At 49.0% G+C, this 21,688-nt stretch overlaps 1 protein-coding gene and 1 non-coding gene across 5 annotated transcripts in view; one reads left to right on the top strand and one right to left on the bottom strand.

Annotated features, from left to right (window-relative positions):
* The window catches only part of LOC142843098 (interleukin-10 receptor subunit beta-like), an 88,912-nt gene that overhangs the window by 6,630 nt on the left and 60,594 nt on the right, over nucleotides 1-21,688 (bottom strand). For 2 of the 4 annotated variants that reach the window (XM_075959954.1, XM_075959960.1), the window contains exon 10: nucleotides 15,907-18,375. In XM_075959954.1, coding sequence (XP_075816069.1) covers nucleotides 17,650-18,375 — 726 coding nt within the window. In that variant the 3' untranslated portion in view covers nucleotides 15,907-17,649. Of the gene's footprint in view, nucleotides 1-2,895; nucleotides 3,044-7,445; nucleotides 7,613-10,304; nucleotides 10,463-13,725; nucleotides 13,850-15,121; nucleotides 15,270-15,906; nucleotides 18,376-21,688 lie in introns of those variants that run through there. The other 2 variants (XM_075959969.1, XM_075959979.1) reach the window with 2 other exon arrangements.
* Nucleotides 3,283-3,417, top strand: LOC142842816 (small nucleolar RNA SNORA70). Its single transcript, XR_012909478.1, has one exon. It is a non-coding gene; the product is annotated as a small nucleolar RNA SNORA70 (small nucleolar RNA).

The following is a 21,688-nucleotide window of genomic DNA, read 5'->3' as shown; positions in this document are numbered from 1 at the left end:
ATAGAGAAACCCAGAGAAACCCAGAAAAACAAAACCAAACCAGGTCCATCTGGTCACAATGTCCCAGAAACATGGCAGTTGGCTGCAATTGTCTTGGTGTTTACAATGAGTTTCACCTCTTTCCCCAACCCTCTTTATAGCGTGGCACACAGAAGAACAAGAAGGAAGGATCCTGGTCTACTTTCCTATTTGTAACTATGCTGGATATTCTGCTCTGACACCGCACATGGGCCCCCAGGGGGGCACAGGCCCTGTGCTCGGTACTGAGAGCAGAAAACAGCTCCCCAAGAGGAGCACACACAAACCCAAGTGACCATCACCTTGTCTCTGGGACCGTTCATTCTTCCTGGAGTTCCTGACCAGCTCCAGCACAGCGTGCGTGGGCTGTGTCAGCAGTGGCCACACGCCTCTGATTGCTTGCAGTGAGCTTTTCTAGCAAGGCCTTCCCCCCTGAGACCTCTGCCTATCTGGACCATACTCAGGGTGCTGTGACCCGGATAACCACTTCTGTGATGCCAACAGGAAGCGTGTCTCTACAGGAGATCGGTAGGTTTTGATAAATACCAGTGGGCAGACCCAGATGGTGAGTGGCGATGGCACTGAACTCAGCTGGTATGTTTTTACTCCTCCGCTTGGCACCTCCCTCTCCACTTTCTCCCTTTTGGACGCCTCTTTGCACAGGTGGAGCTCGGCAGTCACTGAATCAGTGCATCTGCTTCAGTCAATCCTGTTGGGTTATGTGGCAGCGTCCAGGAGGTCACCCTGGTCAGCTGTGGTCCCAACTTCCGGCCCTCACACCAGTCCCTTCTCCAGTTGGCCTCTCTCTACCCAACCCTTGCCAGCCAGCATCACCTTCATGAGCAAGGACATGCGCATCTGGTACCTAGTGCGACCGAGAGAACACCCGATAGGGACTGTCTGTGTGGAGAATACCAACTGTCACCTACATACAGAAGACCAGAGAATCCTGACCAGGATGGTGGTCCCAGTATCCCATTGACTGTAGGCATCTGCTGGTATTTGAGCAAACTTGTCATGGTGCCTGGCTCTTTAAATGTCCATGGATAAATACATGGATGGATATATGGATGGACAGACAGAAGGACGGATGGATGGAGACAGACAGATGGGCGGATGGAGTATTTCTGTGGGTGAGAGACTGGGAAGAAACCGTCACATCTTCAGCCTCCCTCCTTCACTCTCTGGTCTAGTGTCCACACGCACCAAACTCCTGACTGTCCCACCTTACACCTTGCCAGATTGGAAGAACTACATCCCAGTCCCAGGGTCTTGTTTCACGCTGAACAGCCCTTTGCCTCATTGGCCATGTTTTTTTCCCGATAAATGGAGGGTCCAGTGAGCTGGCTGGAGTAGTTCCTAGGAGGGATCTGGCAATATGAGGTCATCCTATCTCAGAAACTTTCCTGAGAAAGTTTCAGGCTTTCCTTATCATCCAGGCAAGCTTCCACCCCAGTGTGGTAGGGTGCGCCAGTGTTCCAGGCTCTCTCAGGTGGGGCAGTGGATGATAACAGCTAGCTTCCTGGTATTTTAGATAAGGCCACACCTGGCTGACAGTGACATTTGTGTTATTTCTCAGGAAGAGTGCGGAGGTTGAGGTGGGAGGGTGCCTTCGAAAGGGTGTGAACTGCAGGGTAACCCACCTCTCCACACGCTCGGCTGGTTCTTCCCCTGCCTGCGGACCTATTTGACTGTATTATCAGCAGATCGTGTTTCTTGGTCTTACTTTAAGGATTGGGTGCCTCAGTTTACCTTTGGAATTAGTCTGTAGGCAAAGAGGTAAAGAGAACACAACAGGGCTGTGTTTACACAGGGCCTTTGCTCAGTTTTCTTTGTCCTTCGCTAGCTGAGAGTGACTTTGGGCATTTCTCCTTTAAAAAAAAGTTTGGATCGTGTCAGGAGACAACCTTATTCTGTGGCCTCAGTCGGCCTGCAGCTCCCTGCGCAGTCCAACAAGGCCTCATGGTGACTCTTAGGGCTCAACTATGGGAATTACAGCCTTGAGCCCCGCACCAGGCTTGAAGTAGTATTTTTAGATCAAAGTGTGTCTCTTACATCAGATTTCATGGCACAAGCAGCTCTACAGGTGTCTGCCTCTCATGCTCCCAGATTACTGCATCTTGACAGTTCTTTGGCCGCTACAGACATTGGGCAATATATTCTCATCTGACGACAGGCACAGTGTATCTGTGCACAGGCAGCGCCCAGGCTAAGCCACACGTCTTCTCTCTCTCCTCTTGGATCAACTCTCTCCTCCCCGCTCCTCTCCTCTCCTTTTCTCCCTCTCCCTTGCCCAGCACATATGTGTGTGTGTTGGGGGAAGTTTGTGCTGGGGTAGAATCCAGGCCATACATGCTAGATAAGACCTTTATCATGGAACCACCCCCTGACACTTGTTCTGTTAATACACAGTGTGGAGAGCGCCCTGCTGGATGCCACTGTGCCCTGGCTCCATATTTTACAAGGGGCCTTAAGACATGGTACTAGCTGAGATGCTGATGTGTGCTCCAGGTCCCCAAAGTCAGAGATGCGGGGAAGGATAGACAAGCTGTGTCAGGGCTCAGTCTGCTGGGTGACTGTATGAGGACAAGTTAACCTACTTCAGAGAGCGGACAGGGCAATGGAATGCAGTAAAGGACATTCATTGAGGCAGACCTCAGCCCAGCAGGCTGGCGAGGGACAGCCAGTTTTCTCAGAATGGGGCATCTCGTTTATAGCATGAAGCAGAGCCGTCGGGGTCTGGGGACCATGCAGATGATGGGGAGGCTGATCTCTGACCTGCGGTGGTATGTGAGCTGACTGTCACGGTGTAGACTCATGGGTGGTGTCCATGTGCCTCTGAGGAAGCAGTTATAGGCTGCGCATGTCCGCACTCACCATCGTTGGTTGTCCGCTCACAGATAGGTTTGCTCCATTCTCCCGTTCTGTTTTGATCAAGAAGAAATCCTTGAACTTGAATGCAGTAAGTTGTCCATGGCTCCAGGTCTCTGAGGACCTCGGAGTCATACCGAGAAATGACTTGGAACTATAAGGGAGACATACACAGTGTGAAGGGACACCATCTCTTTCTTATCTCCCTCTCCCAGCGCTATAAACTGTGCTTCAGAAGGAGCCACCTGCTGGAACTCCTTCCAGCTCCCGATACATGTGACATCCTAAAGAATGTGACAAGACCAACTGTAAGGCCGGAAAACCTTTATCTCATTGCCTCAGTTCTGTAACATATGTGGCATCTAAACCATCACACTTCCTTTAAAAAAATGCTTGTAGCCAGTTAAGGCAACAAGGTTCCTTTCCTCATGGGGGCCCAGTGTGCAGGGCCTGCAAGTAGCAGTCCCCTTGGGAGCATGCGCAGCCTGCTGCTTGTATGCATTGCTCTAAGGGCCCCTGGAGACAGAATTTCCTGTAGATCTTTATACCCTGCTATCTTGTCATGGTATCCCTACTCCAGGCTCTAGACAGGTCTGTGAGGAGCCTTGGGGATGCCCCAGTGCGCACTGGCTGGGATCTGCACTGGCCAGGCCTTTACACATGCAGCAGCAGCAGCAGCAGCAGCAGCAGCAGCAGCAGCAGCAGCAGCAGCAGCAGCAGCAGCAGCAGCAGACACACGTGGCTGAGACTCTCTGCAGGGCCAAGTTCGAGTTCCACATCTCAAGTGGGGCTTTGCCTAGTTGAAGGCAGATAAATTGCAGAGAAGCAGCTCATCCTGATAGCTATGGGTTAACTATTCCCCAGCTGTGGTCCACTGGACAATTGGTGAGCCATGCCCTCATGAGGGTTTCCATGGTGCTGTTCACTAACTAATACGTTCAGTGAATATATATATATATATATATATATATATATATATATATATATGAGTTGAACTGCATACATAAAATTTCATGTATTTGTACCTGTAAATGTGACCTTATTTGGATGTAGCTCCTTTAAAATGTAAACTTATTGCTGGGCATGGTGGTGCATGCCTTTAATCCCAACACACACCACCACACACACACACACACACACACACACACACACACACACACTCTCTCTCTCTCTAAAATAAACCTTTAAAAATGATATTTTTCAAAGGATAGAAATTAGGGCAGGTCATATAGGCAGGCATCCAGGGAGAAAGCCATGTACAGAAACAACCAAGACCTGAAGATGCTCCCTGAAGCCAAAGAGAGCCAAACAATTGCCAGCAAGCCTGCAAGAGCTGGGGGAGAGGGAGGGGGCGAATCCCACATCTTCAAGAGCGAGGCCCTGAAGACATGCTGATCTTCAACTCTGAGGCTCCAGAAATGTTAGACAATAACGTTAGTTGAAACTACTAACTTAGCTAGCTAACAGGAGTCATGTACGGTGAGACTCGGGGTGCTCCCACCCTGCCCCCAGGTTCACAGCAGATTTGTGATCCTTGGTGTGGACTCCCGTTGTATGGGGCCTGGGTGGGCTCGACACCCAGGTCTTTGTTCTTTTCAGGATACTCCTGCTTCTGTTTCTGGTGGCTGCAGTCCCGGACTAATGCCATTTGAATTCAAATACCAGAACAGCATTATGAATGATACGCTTCTGAGTTTGAGAAACCAAGAGTTCCTCAGCAAAAAAGAGGGGACAAAAAGAGCACACTAAGGAAACACAGACTCTTCTCTGTTCTTCATGATTGGTTCCTTTCCCCGTGGGGGAGGAGCTGTTGCCAGCTTGTCAGTATTGATGGCAGGAACCAGATTACAGCTGTGGAATCCAAGAAGAGACAGACACCGCCCCCAAATAAACAAAGCACCACCACCAACAACAATGAAAGACTTAAAAGAAAACATAACAAATGCTAGATTTTACTTCTAATAATTCAGTGCCTCTAACCCCTGTCATGCGATTTCTGAAGCGCAGGCGCTGGGAAGTGAATGGTCCCTCTGAAATCTCCTTCGGGGCTTTCTCTTGCCTTTTATTTCGGGGTTATTCTGTTTTCATCCCCTTTTCCCCATCAAGACAATGGAACTTCTTTCCAAAAGCCCTTTAGTTTAGGGAACTGCCCCAGCAGCATCAGCATCGGAGGGAGGGTGGCACTTTAGGATGCTACACGGTGGTATGAGGCAGGAAGGAGGGAGCAGGTGAACTTTCTCGCATTGGCACAGCAAAGTGACGCTAGAAGATGGACACGCAACCACGCGCCAGCACTGTGGGCGTGTTCTAGATAAGCAAATATGAGGGGTTTGGTACGTCACGCTTGGTGAGGGAGGCACTAGGTCATGGCGACTACGGAACTGGGTCCTTCATTGGAAGACACCGGTGATCCCTGGAGAGTAGCGAATGGTCTCATCTCTGGGTTGCTGGGCTTAGCAGAGATATTATACCGACGAATGATTATGAAACTAGATATTTTGTAGGCATGAACTTCCTGAAGTCTTGGCTGTGAGCAAAACCACCTCTTGCAAAGGCAGACGTCCTATGGTATAATGTATGTGTTTTATGATGCCACTTAACCACCATATTAAAAGGGAAGGCCAGGCTGTTGAGATAGCTTAATGTGTAAAGGTGTCTGCCACCAAGCCGGATGACCTGAGTTCAACCTGGGACCTACAAGGTGTAAGGAGAGAGCCAACTCCTATAAACTGTCTTTTGATTTCTCCGTGCGCGCGCGTGTGTGTGTGCGCGCACACCTACACCCACACCCACGAAGAAAATTTAAATTAATCCTTTTAAAAAAGTTTTTATGTTGTGGTCTTCAGGAGGTGACCAGCAGGAGCCCTCGTGAATGCCATTAATGATCTTACAAAAGGGGCCAGGGAGCTGTCCACTGCTTTGACCTTCACCTAGGTCATCAAAGGACGGCGTTACCTGGGGAACAGAGTGAGCTGGTCTTCAGGAGACTTGGGCCTGCCACTGTGTCCTGATCTTGGACTCCTCTGATCTAGAATCTTCATTTATAAACTGCCCACTTTCTTATAGCGTGGGAGCAGACTACAGCACAGCTCCAGTCTGGGAAAGATTTTTTTTGGGTGAAAAAATTAACTTGAGATTTGTGTTTGGCTCTTCAGTGTGTGTGTGTGTGTGTGTGTGTGTGAATTTAATTATATCATCCTAAGACTCTCAGGCTCTTGGGAAGAAGCGGATGAACATTTATTGGAATTCATTTGCACAGCACATATGTCAGTCCAGGACCACAAACGGTATTATCGCAGAAGCACTGTCTGACTAATAATGAATAAACATGTCTGCAAAAAGAGAAGAGAGACTCCTACTTTGGCAGATAATGGGAAACATTTGGCCTTTGTCAGCAAACCCCATAACCGTTCTACGAACTGGGCTTTTCTTCCTGTTTTGGGAGTGAAGTTGGTTGTTGTGCCCGTTGTTAGAGCTGAGGAAGCTGGGGTCATGTGACCAGCAACACAGTGACAGAAGCAATATTCCAACCAGACTTTGGGGCTTCATTTGAAAAGAACTGTCCCCCAAGCTGTGAAGTGACCCAGCCATGAAGGCCTGATCTGGGATCTCCGGGACTTCAGCATGCCCCATAGCATAAAGAAACACATTTCTTTGGAAAGAATGTGTCCTAAAGAGAGCAACGCGGAAATACTGGATAGGAAGGGTTAAAAATGACACTGTGCTTAAACATGTCAGCAGTCGAAAGGTGTTCTTACCATAAAGTGACTGTGGTTTGTGGGGGACGGCAGGGGTGCAGCTGACTCCAGCTTCCCCTGGTCAAATGCTGACGATGCCCTGTGACTCCTGAAACTTCCTTTCAAAGAGAGGAAGTCTGCTGTGTGGCTCACCCTGAGAGTCTGTCCCATGTGTGTCCCTTGATGGACGGGAGTCCAGGAGCTTTTGGCTTGTAAAGGGCCAGGCTTTAGACTCTCTGGGCACCAGGTGCTGCCACTCTGCAAGACTCAGCTTGGTCACGTGTGTGCGTGCATGCACAGGCGAGTGTGTATGGGAGGCAGATTGGCATCAGGTGTCCACCTCTGTCTCTGCTCCCCTTGTTTTTGAGACAGGATCTCTCCCTGACTCTGGGGCTCACCCGCAGACTAAGCCAGCAGGCCAGTGGGTACCCAGCATTCTCTGGAGCTCACCTGTGGACTAAGCCAGCATGCCAGTGGTTACCCAGCATTCTCTGGGGCTCACCCGCAGACTAAGCGAGCATGCCAGTGGGTACCCAGCATTCTCTGGAGCTCACCTGTGGACTAAGCCAGCAGGCCAGTGGGTACCCAGCATTCTCCTGTCCCCATCTCGCACTGTGATTACAGCTGGGCACTGTCATGCCTGGCTTTTCACTTGCGTGTTGGGGAATCCAGATTCTGGTTGTCACATTTGCACAGCAAGCCCTTCCCCCACGGATACATCACCCCAGCCTCTGTGCGGCTTTTCCTGTTATCGTGGCCTACCGAACCGAGCAGAGCATGGGTACCTACATCTGAAACGCGCTCAACAGCCAAGCTCACCTTCTCGCTAGTCCCGTTTTTCCAGTATTGCACCCGATAAGCCCACGAGTTATACAAGTTCTTCATGGTCCACTTCTCGGGTTCATTTTCAATTTTGGGGGCTGAGAAACGCATGTGCAGAGAATCAGCAAGAGATTCTATATGCATCTCAGGAGGTCCAATGATGGCTAAGTATAAGAACACAATAAAATGACAATCAAAACCAAATCACATTTTAAACACTTCACTTGAACAGCAGTTTTATATGTGTGCAACAAGCTACTGGAAGATAACCCTGGTCTCTGCAGGCCACTGTTACAGCGCCGAGTGAGGTTGCTAAGGGAGATGGACGGATTTTTTTTTTTTGGCCTATTTAAAAAGATTCGATAACCTTTGTCCTTATTAATCAAATTTAATCCATTCAGTTCACAGTGATATATTTAGGATTATTTCAACTATATTGTTGCATTGTTTGTAAAAATGGCTTTTTTTTTTTTTTTTTGCGGAGTAGGGGCTGCCCCGGTACCTAGCTCACGTTAGCTCAAACGTGTGCCCAAGCCTTCTCAGTTCTGCTGCTACGGGCAGGACCACCATTCTTACAGTGATACCTAATATATTTAGGATTGTCTCAACTATATTGTTTTGCATTGTTTGTAAAAATGGCTTATTTTGCGGGGTAGGGGCTGCCCTTGTACATATCTCGTGCTAGCTCAAACGTGTACCTAAGCCTTCTCAGTTCTGTTGCTATAGACAGGACCACCATGCTTGACAAAAAGTCTACTTTTAAATTTTTAATTGTATTAGCTTCTTCTCTTTGTTTTCTTCCTTCTCCTGGCTTTAATTTTCTTCTGTTTTCTGGCCTTAAAGCTACAAATGAGATTTCTACTATTGTAGAGATTACTTATATTTATTATCTATAAGTATATGTATTTGACAGCTTTTCTGTCACTATCTATGCGTGTGGCTAGGCTCGTCACTCCACCTGGATCGCCATTCAAGCTTCTCTCCTGGGGCGCAGGTATATTGCCGCGCTATGGGAAGAGAGGCGTCCCTTCCTTTCTTTCCACTGTGTGCGTCAAAGGCACGCTGAGTCCTAAACTAGCCACGTGCTGGGTCACTGTCAGTCTTCCTATGAGCCTATTCTACTCCACGAGGGCAACAACTGTTCCTGTTCTGATATCTTCAGTGTATGATGGGTTTGCAGGAATGTAACAGTACTGAAGACCATGCTGAGCACACAGTAGGTGCTCAGAAACAAGCACAGAAGGAATAACAAAAGACTCTGGAAAAGCATGCTGAGTTATGTCTTGTGTCCTCCTCTTTGACTGCTGCTAATAAGCCATAGGGGCCTGAGTCAGCATCTTTGCTCCCTCACCTTTACATGTGTGACCGTGGGTCAATGCTCCTGGATCTGTGTCTACGGGGAACTGGCCTCGATGGGATGGATGTAGGATTTAGAAACAGCCAGGCCCAGCTAGACATACAAGAGCAAAAGCCTGTATATCAAATGGTCCCCAACGTACTATGGTTTGGCTTATGGTATGAACAAGACCAACATTAAACAGGGGCTGTTCTTCTGCCTCTGATTGCAGTAGCCCTCGAGCTAAGGACCGTGTTTTGATTTCCTTTTCAATGCAGGCAGATGGCTGTGAGCCACCACCTCCCCTTCAGTCCTGGGATCAGGAGAGAATAAACAGTCTTCCACTGCGTGCTGTGTTGGTGAGCTACGGTGTGGTGGACCAGGCCTGTCAAACGCATGTTTGACTTCTGATATCTTCAGTTTATGATGGGTTTGCGGGAATGTAACAGCACTGAAGAGAGTTTAGTTTTGGAGCCTGGCGGACAATGAGCTGTATTTTTTTAAACATTTGTTTCCTTTGTTCTTTTGAAAAGAAAATTAACTCTGAGCCTTTCCAGCTGCAGAGATAAGAGTTTTGTTCTTGTCCTAGGATAGAAGTAGGAAGAGAATGGGCTTCAGTCTCGCTCTGCCTGAGGGTGGCTCTCACTGTGGAAGTGGCAGAGCCCATTTGTAATAACGTGTTTATGGGCAATCTCAGGGACACGGTTCTTCCCTCTGATGCGCCTGCCAGGGCCTCATTTGCGCTTTCTTCCTGACGTCCCGTGACCTCTGACCTCTGTTCTCCCAGTTGCTGTATGGTGATTTAACTGGTTTCCAAACCCGATACTCTGGACATGTTCGTCCCCACAGCCCTCACTTCTGACCAGGGCGTGTTCTTTCGGAGGCTGAGCAGCGAGCCTCAGCCAGTTCTTCCACCTTCGCCAGGCAACTGCTCCCTGCACTGAGCCTTCTCTTCCAGCATCTACCTCTAACCGCTTGTCTTCTGTCACATTTTAAATATTAATTTTTATTTGATTTTAATTTCGTGTGTATGGTGTCTTGCTTGCAGGTATGTTCTATGTACTAGGTGTCCAGAGGCCAGAACTGCTGTTGGGTCCCATGAGGCTGGAATGTCACACTGTTCTGAGCTGACATGTGGGTGCTGGGACTCGAACCTGAGCTCTCTGGAAGAACAGCCAGTGCTCTTAACCACCGAGTCACCTCTCTAGGCCCATATTTCTTGGTTTAATGCCTAATTCCACAGCAACTTTCTTCCAGCAAACTGTCCCAGCTCTCCATTTCCTCTCTTTGGAGTGCTGGCCCTAACTCATTCACACCCGGGAGGTAGTCAAGTCTATTCTTTTCCTGATTCACCCGTGGATTCTTTGAGGACGCAGCTTCTTTGCTATATCCCGAGCTCCCTGGTATCGCATAAGCCATCCCTCTGAGGCATGCTAACAGTCCTTACTGATGGACCACCAGTGTGGACAGAAGCATGGTAAAATGACTGCGTCTAACAAAACAAAGAACAAACGGCTTACTGTCATCCATGGGGCAGAAGGTGACTTGGACCCACTCGGAGAGCTCATCTGCAGACTCTGCCCTGACTCTCACCGTGTGGTCACCATACTTAGACAGAAGTGAGAAGTCGCACTGGGTGGAGGCAGTGTTCTTGCACTGATCTTGGAAATACCGGTAACTACACAATCAGAAAGACAAGAGCAGGAAAGTTTGGTCTCTGGGCTGATGCTCGCGCTATTCCCTGCGACACCAAAGACAGATGGAGGTTGGTGACGGCGAAGGAAAGACGCGCGTCTCTGTTTGCTTGTTTTTGTTTCATGCTTTTAGAGAGAGTCTCCCCGGCTGGCCTCTAACTTAAGATCCTCTTGCCTCAACACCCCACATGCTGGGGTTTCAGGTGTGTACTGCTATGCCTGGAAAATTCTTAATCACTAATTTGGATAAATGGTATGCACAAGGAAATTAATATTTCTCAAACTGCATGTTTCCTGAGATCTTAACGATCCCTGAGGAATCACAAGGCATATCAATACAGTCTATCCTATAGCCAAAAAATCTGTGGAGAAATTGAGTTAAACAAAAATAGACATCTTGGGAACAGAGGTTTCAATAGCCCAACAAGCATTTATGGCTCCAACCCCCAGGCTGAGCATTCAGCACACGGGACTGAGAACGCTTCCTTCCTGGAGCGTGCATTTCGGAAAGCACCGGCCTACAATTTGTAAGAGGCTGACACACAGATTAGCAAATAATTAGATAACTTCGAATAATGTCCCAAGAATGAGTCACAATGCGATGTTTCTGGAAAGATTACAAAACAACTCATCCATCCTCAGGACGACAGCAACAGCAGCAACCACAGCGAGAGGGTGGCAAGTAGAATTCAGCCCCGGGGGTGTAATTAGCTGCCCCCCACCCAAGAAAACACGGGCTCCCTCCCGGTAAGCACAGAGCTGTCTGACTGGTTCCCATCACACCTGCATGTCTAGGCCAGCCATCCTCGTTGTCTGTTTTCGTTAGTTTTCCTGTAGCTATGATAGAATATTCTGACAAAATCAGTTTAAGGCAGAAAGTTTATCCTAGCCCATGGGGGCAGATTTCAGTCCCTCACTGCAGGGAAGTCAAGGCATCTGGGGTTCAAAGCAAATGGTTAGGGGAGCAGAGAACGCATGTGTGTGTGTTCGGCTCACTTTCACGCCTTTCAAAAGGGTTTATTTTCTTTTTATTTATGTGTATGTGCGTGTGCATAAACTCCTGGAGGCCAGAAATGGACACTGAATCCCCTGCAGCTGGAGGTACAGGTACCTGCGAGCTGTCTCTCTCAGGTGCTGGGAGCCGAACTCCGATCCTCTGCAAGATCAGCAAGGGGCCTTAACACATTCTCTGTTGATGTCAGGGTTCTAAGGAGTACATCACGGCTCACTGCATCGTGACTGATACCCAGAGCTTTGGAAAAGTAGGTAGGGACTGCTGAGATCATAGTGTTCTACAACCTGCCTTTCCCATGCCACAAACATCTTGCCAGCCGACCTCATGGCTACCAACCTTACAGTCTACGATGGCAAAGTCCAGGGGTCACTTCATTGGCCATTTTGTTCAGCTAATCCATCAGGTGGCCGACACACGTATTCTAAGGTCATTCTGTAGTGACTCCTCTGTTCTTTTTGCCACTGATGAGCACTTTTGCTGGCAAATGTGTAATATGATTAAGTGCTGGTGGCTTTATTAAAGAGAAAGCAGTACCAGCACATGCTTGCATGCTTTCTGTCACTCGCCCGTGACATCCCCGCTGCACTGCTTTGTGTCTCTGCCACCGAGGCCATCGACAGCTAAGAGACCTGTGGCCCAGCTCAGGTATTTCATTCCAGCAACAACTCCAGCTGATAGAAGAGGAAGCTAACTTTCCACAGTGAAATTGCTATGTCTTTCCAGACCAGGGAGATGCAATGAGAAAAGCCACCTCACTAGAGACGCCACAGGCCTTCCGTCTATCCCTGGACTCTGGACCATAGATAATCATCCTGCGGTGGGAAAGAACAGCCTGTTCTTATGAAGCACACACGGAAACACAGGTGTGCATGGTGGTGAATTTTCAATTTTGCAGGAAGGTTGGACACATCCTGGGTGTCTGGATGTGAGCAATGCTTTCTCAGGAACTGAGGCCTCAGACTCAGTTCTGAGGGAGCAGCTTTCTCTCCGCTTCCTGACTGGATAGTCTGTGTGGGACAGGCACGGTCCCCACGGTGATGGGCTGTACCCCAAACCAAGCCCCCACAACCTTTCCCACCTCATGTCGCTTTGTCAGATGTCAGAGCAACAGGAGAAGAAAGGAATAGAGAAGGGCAGAGAGTTCAGGGAGGAAAAATATAGCAAATACTAAAAACCGATAAATCTCAATGTAGGTGCTCTCGTTTTAATACTGTACTTAAAATGTTGAAGTGTGCTGGGTGGTGGTGGCGTACACCTTTAATCCCAGCACTAGGGAGGCAGAGGCAGGCGGATCTCTGTGAGTTTGAGGTCAGCCTGGTCTACAAGGTGAGTTCCAGGACAGCCAGGACTGTTACACAGAGAAACCCTGTCTTGAAAAACAAAACCAACCAACCAACCAAACAAAGTTGAAATGTTCAGTTTGTATGAAATTATTTCAAACTAAGAAAAACATTAAAAACCCAGCGTGTAGGCATGGGTCACTTTATTCTCCTTTCTGTTCCTTCTTGAACTTTGCTACCCTTGAGTGTGTGTGTGTGTGTGTGAAATGACAGCTGCATGGAAAAGAGGGCGGGGCCACGGAGCTCTGGGCGGAATGCTCTCCTGTCTGTCTCCGACGGTTCTGAGTCACTGTGCTGGCTGACCCTTGGGCGTCCTGCGCTATTGGTGTGTTACCTGTCATCCAGCCTATGGCAGTGACCAAGGGCGGGCTGTTGGGGAAGGCTGGCCCGCACTCTTCACCAGGTGCAGGGACCTGCTGACAGACAAGTAGAGGAGCCTGCAGTGGTCGAGGCCCATGCTAGAATGTTCTAGGAGGCCTGCAGTGAAGGGTAGGTGGCGCGAAGCAAGCGCCTTCCTGACTGTTCTGTCCACCTGGGATTTTCAGGCAGCATCCACTGCACACTGTTGACTTCTCACTGTTGGCTGTGTAACTGGGAATGACAGCCGCATCGCTGTCCTCTTCAGATACATCAGTCTGAGGACAGCCTGGGCTACATAGTGACTTCTCCCCTTCCCTGGATGACACAGCCAGCAGGGCAAGACCTGGAGTCGGAGGGAGGGGCAGAGAGTGTGGACTACAGTATTTTCCTTCAGAGGAAGAAAGGGGCCAACAGAATGACCCCCCTGGGCTGTCACAGCCTCACAGGTGGAAGCGGTTAGACTCTCTCCCTCCGACTTCCAGCCTAGGGTCACAGTCCTCCATGCCGTCACAAAAACAACCACCAACCCTACCTTTCATACTGAGCTGTAAACGTCAGATTCTCCTTGGGGAAAGCGGGTGACTCCCATTGTAGAATGTTCTTGAAGTTAATTGAATTCATCTTAACATTCTTAGGAGGTGGAATCATTCCTAGAGCTGAAAAAGAAATTAAAGGGGCGGTGGGGAAAGACTGCAATGTTTTCCTCAAAAAGAGATCAGCAAAATGACTACAGCCAGTATTGGTCTCCCTGAGCCTCACCTTCAAATGTGGTGTGGGGGCCGGGGGGTATTAGCTAAGCTGAGGAGGCTATGTTTTGTCTGAAGCAATAAGGAGAAGAAATTTGGAGGTAGACGATAGTTGGGGACAGATGATGGTGGCCGAAATTTGAGTGGTAGGAATGGATAAGGGGTCAGGTGATTTCAGATCCAGTTTTATAAATAGACACTCCATATAGACCTGGTGGGGACCCGTCAGGGCTAATGGCCTTTTCTGGCTGATAGCCCTGGAGCCCTGGTTGGGGTGGGGGTGCACAGGCAGAGCAGAGAACCCAGGAGTCTCAAATCAGCTGCAACAGACTGGATCCACCATGGAGACTCAAGAAGGGTTATCAGGGAGACGTTTGCATGAGTGAGCCTGAGGTCGCAAAGAGTATAGCCTTGGGCTAGGGTCAGACATTATTATTATTATTATTATCATCATCATCATCATTTTAGTTTTTACTAGAAAATTCTAAACCACTTATCCTGGAGTCATCAGAGATGAAGTGTGGCAGTAACTATTCAACACCAGTCTGCCAGGGACTCTCAAAATCTCATGATAAGGAAGGAGAGAAGAAAGAGGACCTCAAGCAGAACTCGCCTGAGGATGGGGAATCCCAAGAGCGCAGCGCCCAGAGAGACACACGCTGCTGAGAGTCTCCAGAAGTTATTTGAGGGAGCTGAGGGGCAGAATTCAGATTTCAGGATGTGAAGGTGTGACGAGGAAGGCGTGGGGACGGGGAGCTGACCCGGCAGAGGAGGGGGCAGAGGGAGGGTGTGGGCGGCTTGGGAGGACTCAGGGTTTGTCCCCGAGGATCGGGACAGACACCGCGGAGCGTCTGGGTCTTTCACAAAATTCGACTTCTGTTAGTACTCTCGTGGGGGAGGGGGGTGTCTGACAGCAGCTGTGCCCGCATCCCGCTTCAGTTTCCCGGCTGGACAGCCTGTAACCCGGCTGCGGGCTGGGGGTGATGGTAGTCCACCCAGGATCCAGACAGCTCAACCCCGCGTGTGCGCCTCCCGCCGCGGCGAGGGGGTTACCTGCCAGTGCTCCCTGCCGCACAGGGTCCCTTTCGGGGCGCCCACGGGACCGAGACTTGGGGACGCCCCGCCTCTGAGTTCCCAAGCCGGGAAACCTGCCCGCCCGGGACCCCTGCCCACCGAGCTCACCTGGCAGCAGCAGGAAGCCGCCCAGCCAGCCCACCACGCTCCGTGCCCAGGCCATGGCCCCGCGCCGCAGCCCCGCAGCCGGCAGCCGCCGGGGCCCTTCCGGGAACCTCCGCCGCGCAGCCAGGCCACACCCCTCGGCTCTCTCCGCCCGCAGCCCGCCGGGACCAGAGCTGCGCAGGTGGCCTCAAGCTAAAGGCACTAAGAAGCCAGTCCGGGGTTACAGGGTCGTCCCCGCACCCGCCCTCATCCTCCGGTTCCCTCCCCACTTGAGTTTCTTTCTCTTTTCCCAGGTAGACGGAATCCGAAGCGATCCACCTGTCTCAGCTTCCCTAGTGCTGGGCACTTTCTTTTCTTAGTATCGCTTAGTGATTTTCCCTACCGAAACATCACTTCTCCAAAGTCCTGTCCCCGAAACAAAAGGTGAATCAGAGCACCCCTCAGCACAGTTTCGGAATGCTTTAGTGCCCCTCCCCACCCCAAGGAGATGGCGCAAGACCAAGTTGTTCACTTCTTGGTAACATGTTTCTTACACAAGATTGCTGAGAAAGCTTTAATTTCCTCTTCTTAAACAGACCAGGTGAGGAGGTGGGAAAATGCACAGTAGGCTGGCTGTCTACATGTTGAGGAACACGTCACGTGGGGGGGGGCATCCCAGCAGGCCACCGCAGACTTAGAGAAAGACGGTATAATCTTGATAGGCCAGGAGAACCACAAATATGCTAAAGAAATACATTCCAGGTTGAGACACATTCTATAGAGAAATGACTCAAAAGACCACAGGCTGGTATGAAAAAGTATTTTTTTTATTACCTCTGACAATATTCAAACATACAAAATTAAAAAAAAATAAGTGCAAGCATTAAAAACTGTTTTCCAGCAATTATGCAAAGCTTCAAAGAAAAGCTGGGCAGCAAAGGAGGCTGGGTAAGAAGACAGATGTTCTCAGAGTGCAGAGATGGTTTGTGTATAGGGTCTCTCTCTCCTGTGAGATTTTATTAGGTCTTCTTTTGAATTGCTTTAGAAGAAGTCACATGAGTTACTTCAGAAGCCTTTGAGATTGGACCCATGTAGTTTTCCCTTTCTGAATAGAAGGAAGATGTGAGAAACTGTCTTTTGTGGTGAGGAGCAAGATGGGAGGGCCCCATCCTGGATGCCTCTGAGGCTCAGCACCTCCAAGGGTCTTTATCCCCTTCTTTCCAGCATTGGTCCCAGGCTTCTGGGACGGTGGAGATGACTTGACCCAGTCCCTTGACTTCATATATAAAGAAACGGGCCAGGCGGTGGTGGCACATGCCTTTAATCCCAGCACCTGGGAGGCATAGGCAGGCGGATCTCTGTGAGTTCGAGGCCAGCCTGGTCTACAAGAGCTAGTTCCAGGACAGGAACCAAAAAAAGCTACAGAGAAACTCTGTCTCGAAAATTCAAAAAGAAAGAAAGAAAGAAAGAAAGAAAGAAAGAAAGAAAGAAAGAAAGAAAGAAAGAAACGGAAGCTCAAAGAGGTGAAGCAAAAATATGGCAGGGTGCTTGCCTGGCCTGCATGCTGCCCTGGGTTGAACCTTATGACAGTACATTCCCGTAACCACAGCGCTGGCGAGGTGCAGGCAGGAAGATCAAAAGATCATCCTATATGAGAGACCTTGTCCAAATAAAACAAAATAAAATAAAAACCATACAGGAACCCCAAATCCATCCACTGGCTCTCCCTCCATGGCATTTAAAACTTTGATCACTGCGACTGTCGCTCCCAGCGACTGTCATCCAAATCTATACAGAGTACTTTAAAAACTGCAAAGTGCGCCCCTAACACTGGTATCCCCTGTTTGTTCTGAAGGCCTTGAAATGCTCACTTTTGTTCTTAAAAACAAAAATCTTAAAATACAGTGGGCACTGAGATTTGCTCCTCCCCCTCCGCTTCGCCAGATGACTTTCTCTGGAGTCATCTGTAGGTTCCTGGAATTAGTGACGTGGCTTTCTCCACCCTGCTTTACCGTGGAGGGCTTATTGGGTGGACGTGAATGACCGTCTCAGAGTGGACGGAACAGGCCGTGGCATCTGAGAAGGGTCCAGACCTCGCTGGCTTCCTGTGCGTATATCGCCCCTTTCTCCCCACTGACCGCGTGCCCTTCCCCTTCCCTTTTGCCTGCTTTCAGGCTCATTCCTGAGCCTGGCTAAACACTTCTTGACCCGTTTTTCTTTCCTTTCCTCTTCCCCAGTTTAATCATTTCCTAGAAATGACACAGGAATGGGAGGCCTTGGCTGCCTCTGAAAGCTGCACTGAATACTGTTCTCTGGGAAACATAACACAGCCCCTCCAATAGCATCGCTGAACAGGGCGTGGGAGGGTCATGCTCATGACCCATGTAAACAATATGGACCCCCAAACTGGGAATATGCACAGAGAAGGCCATCAGCAAGAACCACAAGGGTCTCCAGTTTCCTTGTCCCTCCCTCGCGGACACAGGGATCAAGGCAGACCTTTATGAGAACCCTGTAGGTGTTCAGATCGAGCCAACCAGCCGCTTCTGAAATTATCTCATGATATAGCCATCCCCTAGGTCAGCATCAGAATCCGAGCTGTCGGTTGTTTCAGAAGACTCATTTTCGGTCCACAGAACCTGGGAAGAGATGCCGGGTTGGGGCAGCTGCGTGCTGTCGCTGCCGGCCGTCAGAAGGCCTGACTCTGTCCTGTGGGGAGCCTCGTCTAGGTGCCCTGTATCTTCTGCAAGAGATAGGACCTCGGAGGCTTCCTCAGGGTCGTCGTGGAGAGCTCTCAAAAACACAGAGTTTAAATTCACATTGAAGATAACTTTGTCCCCCGGCCCATTCACGGAGCTGCTGTCATCCCCGGGGAAAGAGTCCTGGATCCCCCTCTCTTTCTTCTCATAGGGGCTGCTCGGGTCTTCTGAGGGCCTGAGACCTGACCCCACCTCAGCCTCTGTGGGGTGTTCTGCCATAGCACCAGCTCTGGCTCCAGCTTCGTCGGATTCCTCGGCAGCAGAGTCCTCTTCAAGCTGGGCCTCCTGAGGGTTGGCTGAGGAGTCCGAGGCCGGGTGCGGAAGCCTGCCCATCAGTCCGTGCGTGGTGTAACCCGTGGCGCTGGCTTTGGGCACCTCCTCCTCATCGCTGTCGCTTTCATCTCCGTAATCGTAGTTCCACACTTTCTTCTTTTTGTTTGTAGGAATGATCTCTAGCTTGTCCACTGCTTCGGATGGAGGCACTTCAGGGAAGATCCAGTATAAAATGTTATGGAGATTCTAGAAGGGGGAGGGCACAGGTGAGGAAGAGAGGAGAGAGAAAGGCCTTCACTCATATTAGCTCTTCAACAGATAAAGCTTAGCGTTGGCTGTGAAGGGATGTGGATGTGGGCATATAATAACAGAAGCTGACGGTCATGCCGCACTTGCTAGTTGCTGGGCCCCACTCCTGTGTTTCCAAACCCACATGAAATGTCACAGCGTTTGTGTGTCTCCTCTGTGCTCCCTCCTGGACACTTTCAACCACCTCGAGATTGCTTACAGAACTCAGTACGACACCAACGCTGTGTGAATGCAAGAGAGCATTGCTGAGGGAACACTGCCAAGAAAGAGTCTGGTTAGAAGCCCTGTGTGTTCTTGGGTGAAGCCTGGGGATGCTTTGCCTCACACGGGGATTGACCACAGGGCTCTTTGCATGCTAAGCATACCCCGTGCTACTGGACACCCAGCCTCTAGACTTTCACACATCTAACTGTGTGTGGCATGAGGCAGAGGGGGATCCCATAGAGTTCCTCTAGCACAGCTAACACCATCAGCAGCCATGGTTCCCCCAGCAGATTGCACAGCTGACTGTCACCCAGCAGGCTTCTGTGTTAGGACCCGTGTTTCTGAGCTTCTCCTCTGATAGGCTTTTGTTTCTCTTTTCAGTAAGACTGGATCCTTCCCTGTGTGATGGTTATGCATGCTGTTTATTCGATTTATTTCTTAAATTAAAAAAAATGCTGCTCCTGTAATTCTATGGATTGTAGGGCTATCGATAATGATACTCCATTCTTGTAAATATAAAAGCCAGGAAAACAATTTATGTCACTGGTAATCTGGTTTAATCTTAGTGAGCACTGGTGCTTTGGCAGGTGGCAAGAGAGAGAATTCTGGGAGAGCTGGCTTTTTTTTTTTTCTTTTCTTGATCTGGGCTTAAGTTACACGGTTGTTTGGGTTGTGTAAGATTCAGTGGGCTTTACACAGTGGTTTGTGTACTCTTTTTCCTCTGAGGTTGGAAACTGCATCACGCTTATCTTCTAATTAAACACCCAATTTATTAAGCATGCAATGACTTTGCCAAACCTTTTGATTTTTTTTCTTTGAGACTGTCTCCCTGTGTGCTCTTGCTGGCCCTGTATTCACTACGTAGGACAGATTACTGACATAAAAATTTAGCTTCAGAGTAATGTAAACTTTTGAACCTAATATTCTTATTCGTAAATTATTATTGTCTGCCCTACTCTTCATACTAAGCCCCATGGGCGGGGCTTTGTTTGCCTTGCTCTGCCCCATGGGCGGGGCTTTTGTTCGCTTTGTCCCGCCCCATGGGCGGGGCTTTCATTTGCCCTGTTCCACAGACCAACACTTGGAATACATTGTAATCAGTAGTAAGTCAACAAGGATTTGTCAAATTCAAAACAGAAACCATTTAAAAATTTTACTAGAATGTTCAAGACCCTGAGTTTGATTCCCCCTAAACTGAACTTTCTGGTAAATATGCATTACAAACACACTAGGCCTAGAGGGTCACAGTTTCCTTTTTCTGGTGGATTTGCTTAAATGGAGAGCAATAATTTTTAACAGAGAAACAGAAGACAGACCCAAGGTGACACTAGAAAAAAGTGACTAAAACTCTCAGCTCTGGCGGGGCAGTGGCTGCCGGGAGAATAGAATCAGGCAGATGAGCTACCCAGGGGAAAACGAGGTATTTCTATTGAAATGTCACAAAGGCGGTGTGAAAGGGACCATCTGATAGAAGAAAGGACAAGTGGTCGGGGATGGCAGCTGAGCGAAGACAAGGGACGTTTAGAAAGAGGAGACCAACACTCATAGCCTGCCGGACCCAAGCTCCAAGCAGAAGCAGAAGGGAGCTAAGCAAACGGCTGTCTTCACCAACGGAAGCAGCAGGCGAGAACAAGTGTGAGCAGCCACCAAGTACAGGACAGCGAACAGAGCACGAGAAACCAGCTCGTCATGACATTTTATACGATAAATCTATTGTGTGTGTGTGTGGTCCCTTCAAGTAATCTAAAACGAAAAGGTGACCCACATAAAAATTTCCATTGTACTATTCCTAACTGGAAAGAGAAAAAGAGAAGAAAGTCAACCCAAATGCCCTACAGCTGGGAAAAAACAATGCCTTGATAATGTCATTCCATGATCATTAAATATAATAGATGGGGGCTGAGAGGACCCGTTCAGCAACATGCCTGTAACGACTCTTACTGAATTCAGTAACTGTTACGTGAGGCTGGAGTTCTGATCCCAGAACTCAGGGTGGGGGGGGGAGGGTGGGGCGCTGGGTGGGAGGAGGGCGGGGAGCTGGGTGGGGAGAGGGCGGGGAGCTGATTCAATAGCCTTAGTTTGTGATCCCAGCATGGGAGGGGAGGGATAGAGACTAGAGACAGGTGGAACCTTGAAGCTCATTGTCAGCCGGCCTAGCTGAACGGATGGCTTCCAGGTTCAGTGAGAGACCTTCTAAAAAGATAAAGGGGAAACGGTACCCCATCTTTAAGGTTTAAGGGACATTGCAGCAGAAGGGGCAGAAAGGCTGTAGGAGCCAGAGGACCGAGGAGTCTGCTGTGAGATTGTGTCTCCTTGCAATGGCAGAAGCTACACCTGTAATGTCTCAGCAATATGACTGCCTAAACAGGTGCTGAACAAGGGCGACACCAATAGACATGCAAAGTAGACCGGGGACCAGGAAGCCCTGGAGGCCTCGACCTCAAAGAGCTAAAGGCAGCTAAGGACAGCTGGGAGTTGGAGCTGGAGAAATAGTCTTCCCCAGGGAAGGGCACATTGGTTATTCAGTACCAATTGGTCTGCCCTGAAAACACACATAAAAGTACCATTATTCAGACTGAGCAGGTCGTACTTATGTATTTAGGAATACACACGTATATGTATATGTACACACAAATATATGTGTGTGTGTAATACAATGCATATGTATATAATACTAATTGATGAGAAAAAGAGCCATGAATTTGAGAGGGAGCAAGGGGGAGTATATGGGAAGGTTTGGTGGGAGGGAGGAGGAGGGGGAAAGGATTTAGCTATAATCTCAAAAAACATAAAATTTTAAAAGTTTACAAAAAGCAACCATTAGCTTGTTTTGGAAAAGTTGTGCGGTTTTATAGAAAAATCAATTAAGCTTAATAAACAGAAAGAATGTTTTATACATGTTAAAAAACAAAAAAAAATTAATTGGAAAAGGCGAGGAAGACGGCTTGGCAGGTGAAAACTCTTGAAATCAGCACGTCAAGACTGGCCACCTGAGCTCCATCCGGGACCTGAGAGTGGAAAGAGAGCTGACCCCTCCTTACATTGT

The sequence above is a fragment of the Microtus pennsylvanicus genome, chromosome 1 (assembly GCF_037038515.1).
Source record: "Microtus pennsylvanicus isolate mMicPen1 chromosome 1, mMicPen1.hap1, whole genome shotgun sequence".
Lineage (NCBI taxonomy): Eukaryota > Metazoa > Chordata > Mammalia > Rodentia > Cricetidae > Microtus > Microtus pennsylvanicus.
Note: the sequence above shows the minus strand (reverse complement) of the source record. Positions and strands in the feature narration are given on the sequence as shown.